Genomic DNA, 20,557 nt, shown 5'->3' on the forward strand with positions numbered 1-20,557 from the left:
TATGATTCCAACAACTTCTCTTACTGTAGCAGCAAACACAAGTGACTTAGCAGTCCTGGCAGCAAGGTTAAACATTTTAATAATTCAGCTGTGCATTTTCATTTAGAATTTATTTATTATTCATCCATCATCACAAAATTAGAAACAAGCTAAACCATGTTCACACTCAGTAATTCTGTGGAAACTGCAGGTGATGCTGTGAGAATTACACTCATGCTGATGCTTTGTTTTTTTACAGCATGCAGTTCTACTATCATCATGCTATCACACTGTATTTGTTTTCCACCCTCCAGGGGTACCACATTTAGTATCAGAGACACTACTTGTGTATCAAAAATGCGAGCAGACCACACACTGTGTGCAAGCCGCCGACGCTGATTTCATGCTGCTGTTCTGTGGCAATAACTCATACAGGAGACCACACACTCCCACTCCTTCTACAGATAGAATAAAGTGGTTGTGATAAGACTGTGTAGGAGTGCATTACGGTGCAGAGCTACAGAGAGAAGATAATTTCCATGGTCTAGCAGGAGAGAATTAACAGCAGGTGGTAGTTGATGGAGTAGCATTGGTCATCTGCGTTCATACTTTACCCACTGACAAACTACATAAAGTACCCTGGAACCTCATGTGCAGGTGCTCCGAGAGAACAACATGTCAGAGACGGGCTCAGATGTAGAATGGTCATCTAGCAACCAAAGGGTCACTGGTTCAATCCTCACTTCCCCTTGGGACCAGGATATTGCTCAAATATCCTTGAGCAAGATACTGAGCCCCTAATTGCTCCTGATGGCCCTACTACAGGCAACCCGTCCAGGGTGTACCCCGCCTCTCATCCAATGTCAGTTGGGATAGCCCCCCCACACACACAACCCTTAACGAATAAACAGCATAGAAAAGGGATGGATGATGAATGGATGCCAGAGAGGATGTGTGACTGCAACAGTAGGGTGTGACAATAACAATAAGATGAAATGCAAATTCCACTTGTTTCTGAGCTGCAAGGGGGAACATCCAGCATTTGGCAGCAGGATACTTAGCCTTGCTGACTCATAGCCTTGGTTGGGCAGAGTGGATCAAAATACAACTCACATCCAAAAGACATGTAAGGTAAACATCCAAACCTGTACTGTACTCCTTCTTGTTTCTCTGACAGTTGTGAGGATATGTTTCTTAAAAACAATGAAACTAGGAAATTCTTGCAAAAACTTCCTAATCTATATGCCCTATAATGTATTGAAAGCAAATCAAATGGCATATATATTAGGACTAGACAAATGTGGTCAGATGGTATCAAAGAGAGCAAATATGATCAGAACAGTTGGCTTCTTAGGAGAGCTACAAATACTTTGGGATCCAACAGGCAAATGGAAATCATGAGGAGGCTGCAAGGGAGTCAGTCACAGCCAAATACCTACACAGAGTACAACAGCTTCTGAGAAGTCAGCTCAATGGAAAGAACAAGGTCAGAGCCATCAACACTTGAGCCCTCCCAGTCATCAGATACCCGGCTGGTATAATAAGCTGGTAAAAGGAAGAGATGAAGGCCATTGATATCAAGATAAATGAGCATCTCACAGTGCATGGAGGGTTTCACCACTAGTCCAGCACCCTTAGTCTGCACACTTAGCAGAGCAAGGGAGGCCGAGGACTGATGAGTTTCAAAGCCACTGTCCAGGATGAAACAACCAATATCCAAGAATACCTCAGGAAAATGGCCTCCAAAGATGAACTGTCAACTGAATACCTCAGACAGTAGAAGCATGATAATATCAAGAAATCCTACCTCACCAGACAGGACTCCAGGTGCAGGCTGTGCAAAGACAGCCCTGAAACAGTTCAGCACATAGTAGCGAGTATAAAATGGAGATAGTAAGAGCGTACTGTATATGGAATGCCATAATCAAGGGGCTGGCATAGTGTACAGGAACATATGCACTTTCAATGGGCTTTAAGTCCCAAGGTCAGAATGGAAGCTCCCTCTTAAGGTGGTGGGGAATGACTGAGCTAAGGTCCCATGGGTGTTCCAGATCCAGATTGACAAAATGGTGATGGCTAACCAACCGAACATCATGTTAATGGACAAACAACAAAAGAAGGCTGTGGTAATAGATGTAGCAATCCCAAGTAAAAGCAACATCAAGTCGAAGGAACAGAAGAAGCTCGATAAATACCAAGGGGAGAAAGAGGAGCTCGAGAAGATTTGGGGATTAAAAGCAACAATGGTACCAGTAGTCATTGGAGCACTGGGGGATATGACCCCCCTGTTTGTAGAGGACATGCTTTTCTGAAGAATGTTCTAACTTTATCCTGGTGATATATAATCCATAAATCCATATCACTTTTCATTCTAGCCTGTTTCTAATGTTCTGTAATAATTGGGTTTGCCTGTTTTTGCTGTTCAGTAAAAGTCACACTTGCTGATTCCATTATCCTTTTGATGGGGGATCCTTCTCCTTAACCCCAGAACACTAATGTCGGGTGATTTTCACTCACAGTCCCGCATGGTACTTTTTTTTCATTTTATGTGACATTGCATATTGGGAAATTAAAGAAAAATACTTCAATTTGGCATACAGTGTTTCACTTGAATATATTTTCATAAAAACCATACCTTATCAGGAATATTACATCGTGTAAAATATACCCGACGTTAGTGACGGTGTTACTAATTTTAACGCTAGTGTTCTAGGGTTAACAACACCTAGAAGGATGTTATGAATCCAAGAAAAATCCTTGCTGCTGGAATCCAGAAATACCTCATTTGTAGACCAGCTTATTCTTCTGTAACTTTAATTACATCACCATGTAACACAGCATCACTTCCTGCTCCCTCAATGACTGCTGTTGTTATTTAAAGATGTGAAGCAATTTCTCTGTTGTTGGCAATAACCAAAACGAAAGTCTTCATCGACTCCCACTGTCTGAGGTCTGGCGGATTCCTTCTGTTCTGATGAAAATTGGGACACATATATCCAGTTATAGACTGAAAAACTGGAGTTGTATGCATATTTTTATCTGTCAGACTGCTTTGTCAACAGCTCATTAACAGCTCAAGCTAAAGGATGGATCTGAAACTTGGAATCTGTAATTCTTGCCGTGTTGGATATTTTTTCTGCCGTTACCTTTTGAACTTGATGTTACAATGTTGCTATGAAGTGTTGTAGCAGCCCATTGTGCAGTAGGGCCAAAGCTGATGTAGATCAGATTCCATTCTTTTTTCTGACAGTTCAGAGGATGCTCATGAAATGCTGACAGCAATAAGGTGCTGACATTGTTGCGATGGATGCAAACTGTAGAAGAGGGCTTTGAAATAACACTAACAATGGAGGGCGTGTGTAATATACTACAATATTTTGTTTTTAGCCATCAGCTGCCATTAGCTTCAAGCTAAATACTGTATATGTTGCTTGCTCTTTCTGTATTCTGGGGTTACAAAGAAGTAGTGCAAGAGGGTGGGAATAAAAAGCCTTCATGAGCTCAAGACACGTATTTGTGTGTACTTGAAGGCAAGATACATTGTTTAGGTGAAGTATCCGTTAAGATGTATGAGTATGGAGAGACTCCTCAAAAATATAACAGCATTAAGGGTACGACAGCTTCAGACATTCCACTTAGAATTTCATGTTTGTTTTTTATAAGTGATTGCACAAATAACAACAAAAAATCACACAGGCAGTAAACAAGCAGCTAAATAAGCTATTGTAAGTCAGCTGGGATTTCTTTTCAGTAATATTTCTACAACTTTGTGGTAAAGTTGTAATTTCTGATATGTATTACAGTCTGTGTTCAAGCAGATTGTCCCTGTAAGAGGAGGCCATTCTTGACTATTCTGGAGTCGCACTAATGCTGTTGTGGTTTGTTTTGATGGAGTAAAAGGGGCAAACTGCACTGCACCAGGGGACCTTGTGTGCAGTTTATCCTGTGAGCAGCGAAAGCAGACTAGCCGGCTCCAGGGCCACTGAATCCCACAGAGATGATCAGCACCACAGGAGCACATTCCCATCGATCAGTGTGGAGACCTCTATCAAGCGCTCGGTAGGTTGCTTCAGCACAGTGAAAACAATCTCCTGGATATAAAGCACAGCTAGGGTTAAAGCCTCCAATCGTTCCTCAATAAGCAGATATCCATTTATCTACAGCTTTCTTGTTCAAGGGGAATTTTAAGTATAGAATCACTTATTAAATCAGTCAGAGAGGTGTTAATTTAAGGCACAAATTTGATACCCTTAACTGGTGACATGGAAATAAAATCTAAAACACGATATGTTATTTATATGTTGATATCATCAAACACAAAAGTGGTGGCAAGGCTCAGCAGGAGGTAGAGCAGCCATCTTACAATTGAGGGTTGACGGCAGACGGGGAGAAAATGTGTGTGTGTGTGTGTGTGTGTGTGTGTGTGTGTGTGTGTGTGTGTGTGTGTGTGTGTGTGTGTGTGTGTGTGTGTGTGTGTGTGTGTGAGACTAAGGCAACAAAGTGTTTTGAGTGGTGAAGAAGCGCCATATGCGATACTGTTTCCTCCTCTATAGCCCAACTGATAACTGATGTATGAAGTTTTAAAACAGGTATATCAGTAGATAAAGTTTCAGTGTAATATTTTATCATTGATGAGTCATGGCTATAAGAATTCAACAGTATTCAGCTATGCCATGGGTTGAAATTAGCTCAACATTACAATATTCAAATGCAGTACATGTGAAAAAAGAAAGAAATATATGTGAGAAACATAGTATTTTTGGGTCATACCAATAATATTGGCCAGTATTTTTACATAGGAATCATCCCCAAAAAGGGTGACCATTCCAACAACACCAAAAAAGAGGACACCAGAGAATTTGGTGAAGTCAGGATAGAGAAACAGAAAAAAAGCTGCAGACTAAAAACACTTCATGCACAATACACAATACTTTGAGCATGATAGCGATGGTATCTTGATCGAGCCATTCATCTTGATACATTGCAAGACAATCATCAAGCATCTATGTGTGTGTGTGCTACATCAACACTATAGTCACAAACAAAATTACTTTAAAAGCAAATGAAAAACTCTCAAGGTATATGTTTTATCACATAATGTGTCAATAATGTCTTATTATGTAGAAAATAAAAAGAGGCCCAGCAAATGTATACTGTAGATGCAATGGACATTTTAATAAACCTTCATAAACGAAATGATTATACAGTATTTCAGATACAAATACATTCATATACTTCCAGGTGAGCTTGGAGAGGACGGGTCCACCACTGGCTTTACAGGCACTGGCTGAAAGATGTGCTATGATATCAGTTCTAGAGAGAAAAGTGCTTTCATAAAGCAATACTAGGAAAAAGAGTACTTCAAAGTTAATACGTTGCAGCTCTGTACAGGGACCACCAGTAAAATCTAGAAGGTCCAATATAGCTGAGTATGAACTGCTTTAACTAGCCATCCTGAGCCAAGCAGACTGGTGATGTGAAACAGGAAACACAGCAGCTGCACAAGTCTGTTCAGCTCAAAAAACAGAAACGCATTCAGTGAGTAGTGTTCTTATTGCACATTCATGCACAACACTACCCTCAACACAATGATACACCATTAAGAATTAATTCAAAAGGAGGACAAATGAGCATTAGGCTCAAGTCTGCCGTGATTGGAGGACACAGTGCTTTGAAACCAGACTGTCCAGCCTATATCTAAACTGATGGGCATCCTTTCCCTAAATGGTAGTACCAGCTTTGCCCCTACAGAGCCAGTATCAATGAAACAATATATAAAGCTTTTAGTCACATAGTTTTTTGAGGTTTGGAAAATTCAGTGCCCTGCGACAGCCTGGCGACCTGTCCAGGGTGTACCCCACCTCTCACCCAATGTCAGCTGGGATAGGCTCCAGCCCCCCCCCCCCCCCCCCCGCAACCCTTAATGGATAAGCGGTATAGAAAATGGATGGATGAATGGATGGGTTGGTGGATGCAAAATTCAGTGAAGGAATTGTTTAATTCATCAGTTGGTCTCATCTTTTGATCATAAAGTAACAGATGGATGCATTGTCAAAGAGTGGAAAACCCAAATTCTTGTTTCACATCTCTTATAGTATATTCAAATCTAGAACTAGAGCAATATGGCCAGCTGGTGAAAGCTGGTTAAATAATACAGACTAGAAAGAGCTGGTCATATATTAATGGAGAGTCTGTATATTTCCCTACAAATGTTTTCTGGAAAATGCTCGAGTGCATGGTTAGTTGTAAAATGAGATTGTTTGCTACTTGGCTGCCATGTCAGTAGCAAATAAGCTAAACCCAAGCACCTCATATCTACATTCTTTTATAATAAAAGTCTATGGGGCCTTAAATGATGTGTGAAAAGATAATAAAGGTGTTGACAAGTTATTTATGCACAATTGAATTGCAAGAGCAAGTCTAGCAGATGTGGCTGACAGCCGGGAGGGAAGCAGCCTCTGGTGTAGCCCGCACAGTCAGGCTGCTTCAACAATCATGTCACAGTGGTAACAATTAGCATGGGACTTAAAGAGTGGCTTTGGAATGTGTCATTGGAGTGCTTATCCCAAAATAAGTCAGGTTTGATGAAAATCTGGTTCCCTCATCTCAGTCTATGGTATTTTTAAATGGATACAAAAAAAATGCATAATCTTTATTATAGCATTCTATAAACATGAACACACACACATAACACATAAATTCTGTGTTTTATGTAAAATGGACAATAATCTGTTGATATTTATATCCAGCTATCACTATAAAAACTGAGTGTAGCTTAGGCAAAAAGTCGCGCTCTCCATTTATTGGGGATACTTGACGAAGGTATGGAAATAAAGGAGCAGCAATGTCCATGGCTGTTGCAGTATAGAGCTGCTTAGCTGTAATGGTAGTGTGGAGCGTCATACATTTTTTTTTAAATGGAAATTTGTCTTTGAAAATAACACAAGGGCTGAAACTAGATGGATGTTGCCTGGTTGCCTCGCTGCTATAGACAAGTGCCTGAAGGCATTCCTTTTGAGTGAAAGTATCCTCTAAAAACTTCAGTTTTCAAACAGCCTTGTCAGATAGCATTTCCATTCTCACTAAATTTAAAATTTTTAAAAACTTTCCAGTTGCTTGACTTTAGTTAATGGGTAGTTCAACTATTTGAAGTCAAAGCCCAGTTGTATTTTTTAACAATAATTAAAATTTTCATCTTGACATAGTTAAATATATATAATGCCAAAGGTCTTTGATAGCAAGTGAAACATATTTATACCAAGTTGGAAAGTTAAGAAGCGTGCATGAATGCCCCTGCTGATTGGTTGTATTTGCATTGTGATGCCCCCTCTACTTTTTTCACATTTATAGAGCCAGTAATGCACCAGTGGCAATTTTAGGCTCTGTTTTGGGATGTCAAGCTATCCTTAAGCTCGTCTACACCTCGCTAATAAAATAATGAAAGATATTTTACACACTATGAAATTCATGCCCTACCCCTCCACAGTAACATAGCAGAAGAAATACAGAAAAAGAAAGTAAATTTGAAATGCTAACAAATGATTGAAGTGCTGAATGTACCAACAGATATTTATTGATTTGAAAGAGTCCAGTTTTGAGGTAAATCAAAGAACAGAACAGAAAGATTATTCACTAGCGTCAGCTTTATGAGATAGCTTGCACATTTTCCAGCTGATGAGCAAACTGGTGTACTTCAGTATTTTAGTTCATGTGTTCATAATGTTTCACAGTTAATATTTGTAGTATATTTACAGACATCTAGGGACAGTGAATTTCAACAAATCTTGATTCCTCACAAAGAGGTTTGAGTCACTTTTCAAATAACAAACATCAATTTTTATTATCTTTAAAAATATTTTGGAGTGTAGTGGTTAAAAAGTATTACAGTTATAAGTTAAAGTATCATATAAAACTATGGATGTCTTAATTTCAGTGAAATTTGTGACAGAGCAAGGCAGTTGACCCTAATGAGCTGATCTTAGATTTGTCCCTGCTGTGTCCAAACACCAGGTGCTGCAGTGCAGACAGCCATGCTGACCATGAGACTTTCAAAGAATTTCCCAAAAAAGTTTTTTGAATTAGAATGACTGACTCCATCTTAACCTATTTGGACCTTTTGCAATACATGGGTTGTTTTCCTTTTTAGGCCTGACCATGTCCATGTCACCTTAGATGTTGTTTGTGATTATAAAAGAAAAAGAAAAATGAAAACAGGTTGGGAACTGCAAGTTATTTTATATAAAGTCAAAGGCGTAAATTTTCACTGCATATCAATTTCTGCTTCAGAGGCATAGAACGTTTTTTTAAGTGCTTATTTACCAGAAAAGCAATTTTTGTAGCATTTTAAATATAAATGGGTTAAGTAGGGAAAATAAACTAAAAGTCCATGTTGTGAATTATTTCTGTCGTCTTGATGAGTTATTGTCTTGATGAGCTTCTTTAAAATAATCTAAACTAACAAAGATACAATCTGTGACCAACACGGTCATTGCATATACAAAGAGAAGCTGACAACACACAAAGTTGCACCATGCAGCCGCATTTTTTAGTTATTATCTCATGAACATCTGTCAAACGTATGTTTCTCCATCAATCAATGCATACTCAGGCCTGCTTTTGTTTCTGATTACTGCCAAATCCAGAATATGTGTGTTAGAAAATATGTAGACACGTTCATGTTTTATTACGTTTATGTTTTATTATCATGGGGTTTTAGCCTGATGTAGAACTGTGTGATAGTGTTGTGACCTTTATACAGACCAAAGAAATGAAGTGGGTGCAGGATGTACCAGGCTGTGCTTACACTCCTGAGATAAGAAGAGTTTGGGAAATGCCTTGGAGGGTGAGGAGTCAGTGTCCCTACGCTCCCCCCACAACTGCCCTTGAAAGAAGAAGGAAGAACAAGGCATGATGGGAAGCTACGAAGAGGCTGAACTCTGCATATATATGTTTGAAAGACACTGAGACTGCTCAGTGCAGATGTAGAACTTTGCCTGTACTCCTTGCTGCAAGTAAAACTTTGAATTGAGATCTCCGTCACTGAGATTCTTATCTTGTGTGTTGGGAAATTTTGTGGTACGAACTAATGGCGAAAATACTGTCTTTATCCTAGAGAAATAATTTCTTGACACTGTGTGTACGAACTCTTTTGTGTTCATACAGCGTTAAAAAATATCTTTTTATGGTGATTTTAGCCCTACCCTGAAGTGTCTGGAAAAATAATTAATGCTGCTTTAAAGAGGAATATATCATTCCATTATTTTTCAATCCATAAAACTCCAATTGTATACCTTTTAAAACACAAATCTTTTATTTGTATTTCTCACAATTTTCAGGATTCTAAATGAAATGTATTGTCAGTGTTGTGCCCTCCAGGAGTTACCAGTCTAATTTATCAGGTGATACTCTTTTTTTTAAACTCTGTTATTGTCATATCCTCTGCGCTGGTCTTTTATTCTTTTACCTGAGTGAAGAGGTGTGGTGATCTAAAAGTTGGTTTAATGCCTCATCAAGATGGAAAAGTGATTACAAAATTTCGATTTTTGGTCACATCACATCCGCTACTCTCAGACTTCAGCAATCAACATCATTGAAATCCTTCAACTGCATATCTCCTGTATATATTCTTGTTGATATTTCCAGACATTTAGCAGAGATGACTTTTACCTTTTAAGTTGTCTTCAGTCTCCCAGCAACATAAGTGAGTCAACAGAGAGAGAGAGAGAGAGAGAGAGAGAGAGAGAGAGAGTGAAGCAGCAGTGATTGAGCCTCCCGTGAGCTACAAGCAGAGATCCTCTCCCTCGCCACATGCTGTCAATGCTAAGTGTTGCATTTACTGCAGTTATTCAGGAAAGAACAGGGTCAAGCTGCTGGTCATTCAGGGTGTGGGAGTCTTCTCATGACAACAGACACAGCCCCTTTCAGACAGCAGGTCTGAACTGTATTTCAGCTGGTGTCTCAGACTTCTGGACATCTTTTCTTGTGTTTCAACAGTTCATAGAGGAATAATGATAGTGAGGATGAGCATCTAATCACAGACTCTCACTAGAAGCGGTGACTGAACTATGTTAAGTGTTTTATCAATAGAGCACAGGAAGGTGAGGCCTACAGCTGTAGTTAACAGGGTTTTTTTTAATCCAGGATGACTAAGTGTGAAGCTTCTGAATTATTTCAAGTGCAGGCCTGAGATTCAGCCTTGTACTGCAGGTACTTGCTATGAGAGGAGTGACAACTAGTTGTTTCCTCATGTTTTACTCTAAATGATTTTTACTAAGTCAGCAAAGACAATATATGCCATGTTCCAACGTTAAAGTGTGAGTTCACCCAAAAAACTGTAATTGTCAGAGTAAGATGTATTGAGCTCCGAGAGATATTTTTTTCCCTCTACCTTGGTGACTCCAGAATTCAGAAAATATCAGCCACATATTATCAGCTTGAAGTAAATGGAGTTGACTAAAAACAAGAGCAAAATTGGCCTATGTATCATTCAGTGCAAACCCTTAAGTCTAAGTCAACAGCATCCCCCCTGGCCCAATCAGCTTACTTAAAGTGTATTCCTGAATATTAAATTACTGCAAAGCTGGTGATAAACAAATACTGACAAGGAATAAATAGTGCAACTGAAATACTAATCACAGTATTTTATGTTTTTTTTGAGGCACTATTCCTACATTCTGAAGGGGAAAAGCACACTGTGTTTCATCTGTTGTGGCCTGGGTCAAATGTGCCCTTCCTCCCTTAAATTGGTCAACTGTCTCTTGGCATCTCAAACATTGAACCAACATTTATGACCAGATGTCAACTCTTTATAAACACTTTTCATTAACATTCTGTGTCATCTTTTCTCCTTTTTTTTTTTTTTTTTTTTAGCATTCATCGTAACTCTTAGTTTGGCTCCATCCCTCAAATCCGGATTTCGAAAGTCTCCCACGCAGAGCTCACCCTGGCTAGAATTCCTGTCAGCCAATCAGTGTCCCTGAATGCCATGATGAATTCCCATCATCAGCTCAAGTCATGGTACAGAATTGATGAAGATATTCTTAAAAGACTCCCAGAAATAGCTCCTTTAAAATACATCATTGTATCTTGAGGCTTTTCTTCAAGGGGTAGTTATCTTTTGTATTGTCTGGACTTGATTTGGGAAAAGTATAATATAAAATCAATTAAAAAAAAGCTGAAAGATTACTTTTTTCCAGGTGCTTTTTCTCTCTGTGAGCAAGAATATCAAATACAAACCACAAGACTGTTCTATGACCACAAATCTCCACTCTTAGAAACTCAGTTTTGAATGGATTAAAAGGAAAATTCACAGCAACCTCTGTAAAAGCATTGGTAGCATCAGTAACTTGCTAGCAGCAAGGCATGCTAATAAACAGTGGGTTTTGATTGACCCTAAAATTAATAAAACAATATGTCTCATAGTTAACCACTGCCGTTGAATTTTTGAGGAGGTTTTCAAAACTAGCCTGCAACCAGGAGTTGGACACCAACAGTCTACAGTCCAGATTACTCTTGGGTGGCTCAAATGTCTGTAGTGTTTAAACAGGAGATATGTGGTCCTATGAGTGGGTTCATCTACTGTCAATGCTATAGTCATTCAGCAGTCATTTTCTCCCTGCTCTGTTCATGTTGGCTGAAAAGTCTCCCTCAATGGTGACATCAAATGTTGTGAGTGGCTTCCAATGAGGACAACACCCATCTCAGAAAACAGCAGTGGGTCAAATGGAAAAATTAAATGAAACGAAAATGAAGCAAAATACAATCAACTGCCAGGCCACCCAATTCTGACTCTGTCATCATAAAAGATAACAACTTGCAAGAGCAAGAGTTGGCCTTTCATCCAATCTAAATGTAGACAACCCCCTCGGTTGGAATCAGATTTGTGGGCTGGATTGAAGTGGGTCATGGGCCAGTTTTAGATCTTGGGCCATACTTAGCCAGTGTGTGAACAACTGATTTGTTGATATGCTGTTATTTATTTATATTATTAATTACTGATATGCTATTAATACTACAGCTGCAGCAACTCTCTCTCTCTCTCTCTCATTGAGAGAGAGAGAGAGAGAGATATGTATGTGTGTGTGTTTGTGTGTGTGTGTATGTGTGTGTGTGTGTACAGATTATGTTTCCACACGCACCGCTCCCACTGCCACGATCGACAATTATTTAATCCCAACATCCTAAAACTCTTAAAGCAACATCCCAAATCAAATTCAAATCCCCAATACTTCTCTGTTTGGGGGTTTGGAGCAAAAAATACCAGTTTGTAAAGAGTAGCTTGTTGTGAGCTCAAATCAAAGAGGCTGTTGGATAACTGAGCATCTACCTGGACGAAGAGGACATAGACAATACCAAACAATGAGTTTGAGTGGTTCTGTTGTGAGTCACCCGCCATTATTAAAAAGATATCTGAATTGTGCAATTGTGGAGATGCTATGAAGTATTATATGTTACATTAACTTTTGAACCCCTTTTGGAGGGTGGACTTGCTTGAAGTGTAATCAAATATTCTTTTATATTCTGCTATGATATTTTTCTCTCTCCAATTCCATCACACTCTTTGTTAAAATATGCTATGCTCTTCTCTTATTCGAAGTACTTTTTTTTAAAACATTTCCCTGTCGTTATTATTCAGGATATTGCTGATGAATGAAAGCAGTAGAGAAGGACAGTAGAGAACCACACATTCAAGAAAGATAATGAAAGAAAGCAAGAAGAGTGCTCGTGAGACTTTCTTAGCCACCAGATCTGCTCCAATGGCAGTCTTCAAAAGTCTGTTGCATGCTTTCATGGTCTTCACCTGATATTAGCGGACAGAGCTGCCTTGACATGTTGGTCCAAAAAACAGGTGTTTTTATTTGCAGCTGAAGGCTGCAGTATATCTCACATCATTTCCAAACTCATTAAACTATTCATGCCCCACATCAGCAGGTTTCTTAATTTGCATTTGTCCATGATACTGAATTTTGAGTGTCTCATGAATTATGATAACAAAGAAAAGTTTGATAACATTGGAAAAATAAGACAGATGAGATTATATAGTATTTGAGGTCTGATTTTCCTTACAGAGAGTGTGCATACCCCAGGGGTGAGACAGTTAGTGTGTACCACCATATATCTTTGTAAATACCTTTGTACCACATATTTTTACAATCCCATATGATGACACTAAATTCTAATTATTTTCTACAAACAACATAGTAGACATATTGTAAATTGTTTCCTTATCACTACCACAGAGTTTTTCTTTTTGTGCACTTTCACATCCTTCAATTTCAGTGGTTCGGAAAAAAATTATGTGAAAATCATCTGATAGTGTTAAAGGAGAAAATCCAGTTATTACTTCTAATCCTCTTAAATATTAACAGTCAGGGGCTGGTAGGCTGATAAGTCTCATACTATCTGCTCGTTGGGGTGTTTGAGTGCAGGTCTGAGAGTCCGGTTGTCTGGAGCAGACTCGATTTTAGAAATGTTATAGTTAAATTCCAGTTCACAATGTATGAGTAGATCATTTATGACGTAAAGCCAAAGCTAATAATTTATATGCTCATACATTACTGCTCTGGGCACCTGCCAACAATTCCAGCTGTTGACGATTTTCTACGAAGCTTAGTTTGAACGAAGTTGTTTTGTGCCTTGAAAAAGATGAACAGGAAGTGTTAGAATTGAATGAGCTGTTGACAAAGAGAGATTTTTAAAGTTTAAGAAGAATTTGTTGAAGCCAACATTTCTTTGCTGTGATCGTTGGAGGACGAAACATCAAACAGGCATTCACACTGTTGCCACAGTGACCAACCTGCCTCCTGTGACACAGTGTGTTGCCATTGCACTTTCAGATTCTGTCTGCCACTTGACATATTTAGAAATAAGGCACTGATGTCTGGGAAAACGGCTCATGGCTGTGCTCAACTGCGTGAAGACATGACAACAGCTGACCAAAATTTCATTAGATAAATGCCTGATGAAGCTGGAATTCGGGCCAGCCTCTGTGTGAACTGTGCTCCTTAGAATTCAGGCCAGAAGTTCCATCCATCCATCCATTTTCTTCCGCTTATCCTGTTAAGGGTCACAGGGGGCTGGAACCTATCCAAGCGGCTTTCGGGTGAGAGGCATGGTCCACCCTGGACAGGTCACCAGTCCATCGCAGGGCCAACGCATATAGACAGACAACCATTCACTCTCACATTCATACCTGCGGTCAATTTAGAGTATCCAGTCAGCCTAGTCTCCAATTGCATGTCTTTGGACTGTGGGAGGAAGCTGGAGTACCAGAGAGAACCCACGCAGGAACAGGGAGAACATGCAGACTCCATACAGAAAGATCCCGTGCCCAAGCCAGGACTCAAACCCAGAACCTTCTTGTTGTGAGGCGACAGTGCTGACCACTGCACCACCGTGCCACCCCAGGTCAGAAGTTATTTGAATTTTTTCCCATCCATAAGCTCAAAAAGAGGAATGAATATCAACAAATACAACCAAGAAAAAGCCTTATCTGTATTGCTATCAGCCCAGAATATCATAATTGGTGCATTCCTTCTCAGCTTTGGATTGAACAATTTACTTGAATATGAAAGGCAAATTACAAAAAATGTATAACATTGATGTAAAATTCCTCTAATTAACTTAAGAACATTTTTTGAAAATTTCCTTTAAAGGATATCGAGGGGCACAGTGGTGCAGTGGTTAGCACTGTGGCCTCACACCAAGAAGGTTCTGGGTTTGAGTCCCGGCTCGGGCACGGGATCTTTCTGTGTGGAGTTTGCATGTTCTCCCCATGCCTGCGTGGGTTCTCTCCGGGTTCTCCAGCTTCTTCCCACCATCCAAAGCCATGCAATTGGGGACTAGGCTGATTGATTCTCTAAATTGACCGTAGGTATGAATGTGAGTGTGAATGGTTGTTTGTCTCTGTGTGTTTGCCCTGCGATGGACTGGTGACCTGTCCAGGGTGAACCCCGCCTCTCGCCCGTAGTCGCTGGGATAGGCTCCACCCCCCGCGACCCTTAACAGGAATAAGCGGAAGAAAATGGATGGATGGATGGATATATTATCTTTAAGGGTATGGGCCATATTAAAGTTGCTAGCTGCTGATGAATGAGAGAATGATGAAAATGATGATGTCTGCACAATTTGTCCAGTCTCAGCTCTTTTCTCTTTAACAGAAAAAAATTTCTTTCAGTTTTATGGAGTTATTCTTGCTTTACAGACATTCAGACTGCTCACCATTGTTCCAACCTGCAGCGTTGACCATTTCTTACTTTCTGGCATCACAGACAGAGTTATGGCTGAAGTATAATGCCTTTGTCATTGCCAGTCACTCTGAAAAGAGCAGACCAACACCAATTTGATCTCCAAGTCTACCTTTTTTTGACAAATTTTCAATCATTCATGAATGCATATATCATATTGTTTTTAAAAGAAGGTATATATCTTCCACAAAGCATCTTGACGGGGTTGTTTTTAGTTCCACTAGCTCAATACAGCAGAAAGAAATATATCAAGCTTTGAATACTCAGAGATACTGTTTGTAATGGATTTTTTTTTCTTTGGTGGTTAACTGTAGGTCTTTTTTTTGGAAAGTGTTTATGATGAGAAAATATGACACCTATTGTTCATGTAAGCACTACATGGGTTTGCACTGGCAAAAGAAAAAAACTTCAAGCTCATTTTGATCAATGTGTTGACCACAACCCTGCAGATAGCTGTCATAATACAAACCTGAACCAGGGCTGATTCAGATCCAGTGTAAAGTGTTTCAACAGCAAAAAAGAACAGCTTGAGGTCACAAAAACTGGTTTCAGAGCAGCATCAACTCCTTGCTGGCCTAGAACTATGCACTACTAATATTAATATCTTAGTTAAGTATAGTATTTAGTAAGTATAAAACACATGAACAAAAAAGTCCTTCCATCCATCCATCCATCCATCCATCCATCTTCTTGTGCTTATCCTGTTAAGGATTGCGGGGGGCTAAAGCCTATCCCAGCAGCTTTCAGGCGGGGTTCACCCTGGACAGGTCATCAGTCAATCGCATGACCAACATATATAGACAGACAACCATTCACACTCACAGCCACACCTCCAGTCAATTTTTTTTGTAATTTCAAGTCATATCATCACTTAGAGTAACACCCCAGTAAAGTAAAGGGGCTTGATTATAAGACAGTCTGTCATATATTTAAGAAATAATTAATACATGTTTCTTATTTCATTGACAGATTATTTCACATCCTACAACTGCAAGTTTACAGTCTCATATAATGATTTACTTTTACAAGGATTATCCTTGAGGGGAGTCAAAGTTTGCAGGATTTAATCATGGACATGTTGCAAAACTATTTTTTCCTTCCAGAAATTGATTTCTACACTTGAACTTCTGTATTGGCTGAAAAGGAGTTCTGACCCAATACCAAAGTGTTAAAACATGTCTTTAAATATTGGGGCTGCATTATATAGGATTTGTAGCTGTGGCTGATATACTGATATTGTAGAACTGATTCAGTCTATGGCTAATATTTGCCAATAGTGCTGTGTGAAAGAGTAATATTTTCTTTATTATGCTGTTATTAGTCGTGTAGTTCTTGTTCTGGGCGCATGGCTCAGGGGTAGAGTGGCCGTCTAGCAACCAAAGGGTCGCTGGTTCGATCCTTGACCCCGGTGACCATGTCAAAGTGTCCTTGAGCAAGATACTGAACCCGTAATTGCTCCTGATAAGTAGGTTGGCACCTTGCATGGCAGCTCCACCATCAGTGTGTGAGTGTGTGTGTGAACGGGTGAATGAGATGACACTGTAAAGCGCTTTGAGTGCCGCTAAGGTAGACAAGCGCTCTATAAAATTGAGTCCATTTGAGTCCATCTTGTTTCCTTGTCATTACTTATGATGAAAAAAGGATTTATAAGCAAAACTTAGTCAATGATAGCCTATCAGATATCATTCTGATGCATTTTTCTCATTTTTAGTTCTGTCTGGTTAATTTTGTATCTTTCAATTCTTCTCTCTGTTCGAAAACAGTATTTTGCAGTGGGAGGACTGTACATTTTATGTGGAACCTAGGCTATCCTCAGTAAGTAATACAAGTGTGCATAGACTTAACTACTTTACAATACAGATACAGCATTTAAGCCAGTGTCAGCGGCTTTTCAGATGCCGTTGTCTGTATTGGAGCATCTCTATTACAGCATTCACTATCACCTCTTCAGTCTGTGTCTTCAGTTAGTTTTCTTTATGCAGTCAGTGTCTGTCACGATAAATTTGTAGTCTATGGTGTTTAACTTAAAGCTTCACAGGTGAACACTTATTTCCAACATGACAACAAGCAGCCAAAGCTGATCTACATTTAGGCCTATTCCTCCTACTGCAAAGTGCCAGGTGATGCATAAAAAGTCTGCTACTTTCCACTGAGGAGACACTGCATGCTGCAGCAAATGTAGCCACTTCATGAAACATGAATATTACAATGGCACTGGCTGCTGTAGCCTAGAAACAACAGCGTATCCAGCTTTACTGGTCCGTGCAGTCGCCCCTTTTAAGTGTTGCCTGGCAAACTGGAGGAGCAGCCTGGTGCATTAATCCCCCAAGCTAAAAGTCCTCATCTTGAATAATAGTATCTGACTTCCATAATGGAGGAAGCGCAGTTCCATGACCTCTGTGTGAAGGCAAGATCATTTTAAATGTCGTGCTTTGTGCGTGTCATTTGAAAGGTTACATCTGAGTTTGTTTTGGTAATTGTGCCACACACATTTGATATAATCCACCAAAGCTTTGAATATTACGATATACTACTCAGTTTACCCCACCAGAGCTGGAAGTAAATCTTTATGACGGAAATGCACCACCGCAAGATGTAATTTATGTTGCGTGTAATGGGAAATCATAAAAAAACAAGAACAGACTTGATGTGTACCTAAGACGACATTGTTTTCACTATGTCAATATGATCATTTTGACTGATATTGTTGCTTTGATCAACTCTTTGTTGGATTATTGCTGTCAAATAGTAGGGAAATAAAGTACCTTCAATCGGAGGAGTACAACTGTGGTGGTAGCTATCCCCTCAGCACCATCACCATCACCCCCACCCCACCACCACTAACCAGTCTCATTTTCGTCTTTCTGGATCATACATAGAAGAAATGCGGGGATTGAAACTCTCTCACACTTTTAACGTCATCTTTGTGACGTACTGTCTGAGAACAACTTCTGTATGTTCAGGCGCACTGAGCCACGTCATCGTTTCACTAACGTCAATATCATTTTTTAAGCGTGAAATATTCTTATTACTTCATCGGGAGCGGGGAGTGCGGACTGCAACATGTTGCATAAAACTTTATATAAAGACTATGAATTATTCTCAGTAGGCTCTGTGAACATGTGCTGCCGTGATGGTGGCCCATACACCATTTATTTCGCTTTAAAATTTAATTGTCCTCATGATCAACCAAATCCTGTTGCGCAACGGTGATTCCGGGACATCAGCATGCTTCTTACTGGTCATAGGGGCTTGTCCTTACCTATGGTGGTTATAACCGTGATGGCAAAGTAAAATGACCCTGCGAATTTCCACTGCACTCCGGCTCTGTGGGGTTCTGCCTCCATGATGATGGTTTCCAGCTTGCGGTAATCATCCTCGCTGATGTTATATTTCCCCTGGAGACGCTTCTCCTCGGCTTCCAGTTGCTCTTTTTCCCGCATCTCAAAGTCGGACTCCAGGGCGTCAAACACGGCGGCCCCAACCAGTAGGTATGTAAACGTGCAAATGATCAGGGACAAGGTCCGCACGTTTTGCCGCTTCATGGCCAACAGGAACCGACGTCCGAGGGGCTCATGTCCCCTCGTTTTCCCCGGGAAGGTACAGCAAGCGTGAGGGAAGCCGTGTGGACTGCGCCTGCAGGCGGAGGCGCAGAAAGGTGCGCTCCGGTGACGGTGGACGCCGGAGTCGGGGCAGCGATGGAAACCCCCCACCTTACGGTGAGCCCGGTTACAGACCCCAATTTCCTGCTCCTGGTTCGCGGAAAGACACAAAAGACTGCTCGATCGCCTGGACCAGGAGCCCTGCAGCCGAGAGACCCTGCGCAAGACCTGTCCAAACCAAGTCCTCCCAATGCGCAGTGCCATCAACAAGCAGCGTTCAGTAGCGCCTGTTGATGTCTGTTCTTCTGGAGAGCTCTAACTGAATGTGCATGAAAACATGAAGGGTCAATGAGACATCTCCTCTTTTTTTTATCTTCCTTTGAGCTCACTTGGACGGTGAGGAATCACCCGCTCCTGCGGCTCAGCATCTTTTTCACTGTCTCTAAGTTTCAGCCAACCTGTTCGCTGTAACCTCATCAGCAGTCAGTCTATTTTTAGCAGCCATTCCTTGCGCGGAAAGGGAGAGACATTACCAGTGGCTGTGAAAACAGAACATCACCCTTGCAAACAGCCGGCCGCATCCTCGCAAATGTGCTGAGTCGTCCCCAGAACGGATGGTCAAAGAGCATCAGTGGAACATGAAGTTGAAGGAACTCACTCGGTTTCCTTGATCGTTTATTTGCTTGATTGATCCCGACCCATTTATTACAGAATAAGAAGATATTCCAGGCACGACAAAGGTTCCGCCTCAGAGAAGTGTTCGCCCGGTGTTAGATATACGTTTTTGTTGGGTTCGTCGAAGCAGAACAAAAGCAGACTCCATCACCTGCTCCTCTGCGCTCCAACCACGGATCTGCTTTGAAAAAAGGAGAGAGTTTCCCGGGTCTTGCGGGGGCTCTGAGTTAAACACAAGTGTCATAAACCGCTCCTATTTTCAAGGCTCAACATTTTATGTCTCCATATGCTTCAGACTCTGTGGGCGTTGCTTCTCCTTTTTCCGGCCCCCTTTACCCCCCCACCCCCACCCCTTTTCCAAGTGAATATGCAAGGTGCGTGAATCTGCTTTCTCTTGAAAGCTGGGGGGGGGGGGGGGGGGGATCCACTATCTGACTGCTCCGCTCACCTCTTCTTCACACCGCGCGACCTCTCCCACAGGGACCACTCCCACTCATTATATGGACCGAGAGAGGGTCACATTAGTGTGCGTTACACATCCCTGCAGCTGCTGGAGATGACGCGCTCCGGTCTGGCCTGATGCTGCGGGCTTCTGCGCTGTCCGTGGTGCTGAAGGCACACAGCGCGCCGTTCTGCGCAACATGGAGTGAACAACTTCTACAGCCACTCGGACAGAGCCCTAGAAACGTGTCTACAGCTAAAGGGAGGAACAGAAACATGTATTTCGATAGTCTCTCGGCTACTACCTTGAAAAAGCAGGTAACAACAAGCTTACACGCACTTGGTCGGTGACAAGATGTAGTGTACTTTTAAAGTACAAAAGTGTACTTTTAAAGTACACTACATCTTGTACTTTCAAATGAGATTCAAAGTACACTACATCTTGTACTTTCAAATGAGATTCAAAGTACACTACATCTTGTACCTAAATCTAATTTTAAGGATTTTATACAACCAATTTACACTGTCAATGTATACAAATGCTGCCGTACATGAAGTCTCTCTCTCTCTCTCTCTCTCTCTCTCTCTCTCTCTCTCTCTCTCTCTCTGTGTATA

General features: G+C 40.7%; 1 protein-coding gene across 1 annotated transcript in view; it reads right to left on the minus strand.

Annotated features, from left to right (window-relative positions):
• Positions 1-19,815, minus strand: part of kcnk9 (potassium channel, subfamily K, member 9) — a 57,646-nt gene extending 37,831 nt beyond the window's left edge. The window contains exon 1 of the mRNA XM_086192521.1: positions 18,487-19,815. Within this exon, the coding sequence (XP_086048647.1) occupies positions 18,487-19,090 (604 nt within the window). The 5' untranslated portion in view covers positions 19,091-19,815. The remainder of the gene's footprint in view (positions 1-18,486) is intronic.
• Between the last annotated feature and the right edge of the window lie 742 nt (positions 19,816-20,557).

The sequence above is a fragment of the Aulostomus chinensis genome, chromosome 22, assembly GCF_037954235.1.
Source record: "Aulostomus chinensis isolate RoL2024-O1b breed Wild chromosome 22, RoL_Achi_v1.0, whole genome shotgun sequence".
NCBI lineage: Eukaryota > Metazoa > Chordata > Actinopteri > Syngnathiformes > Aulostomidae > Aulostomus > Aulostomus chinensis.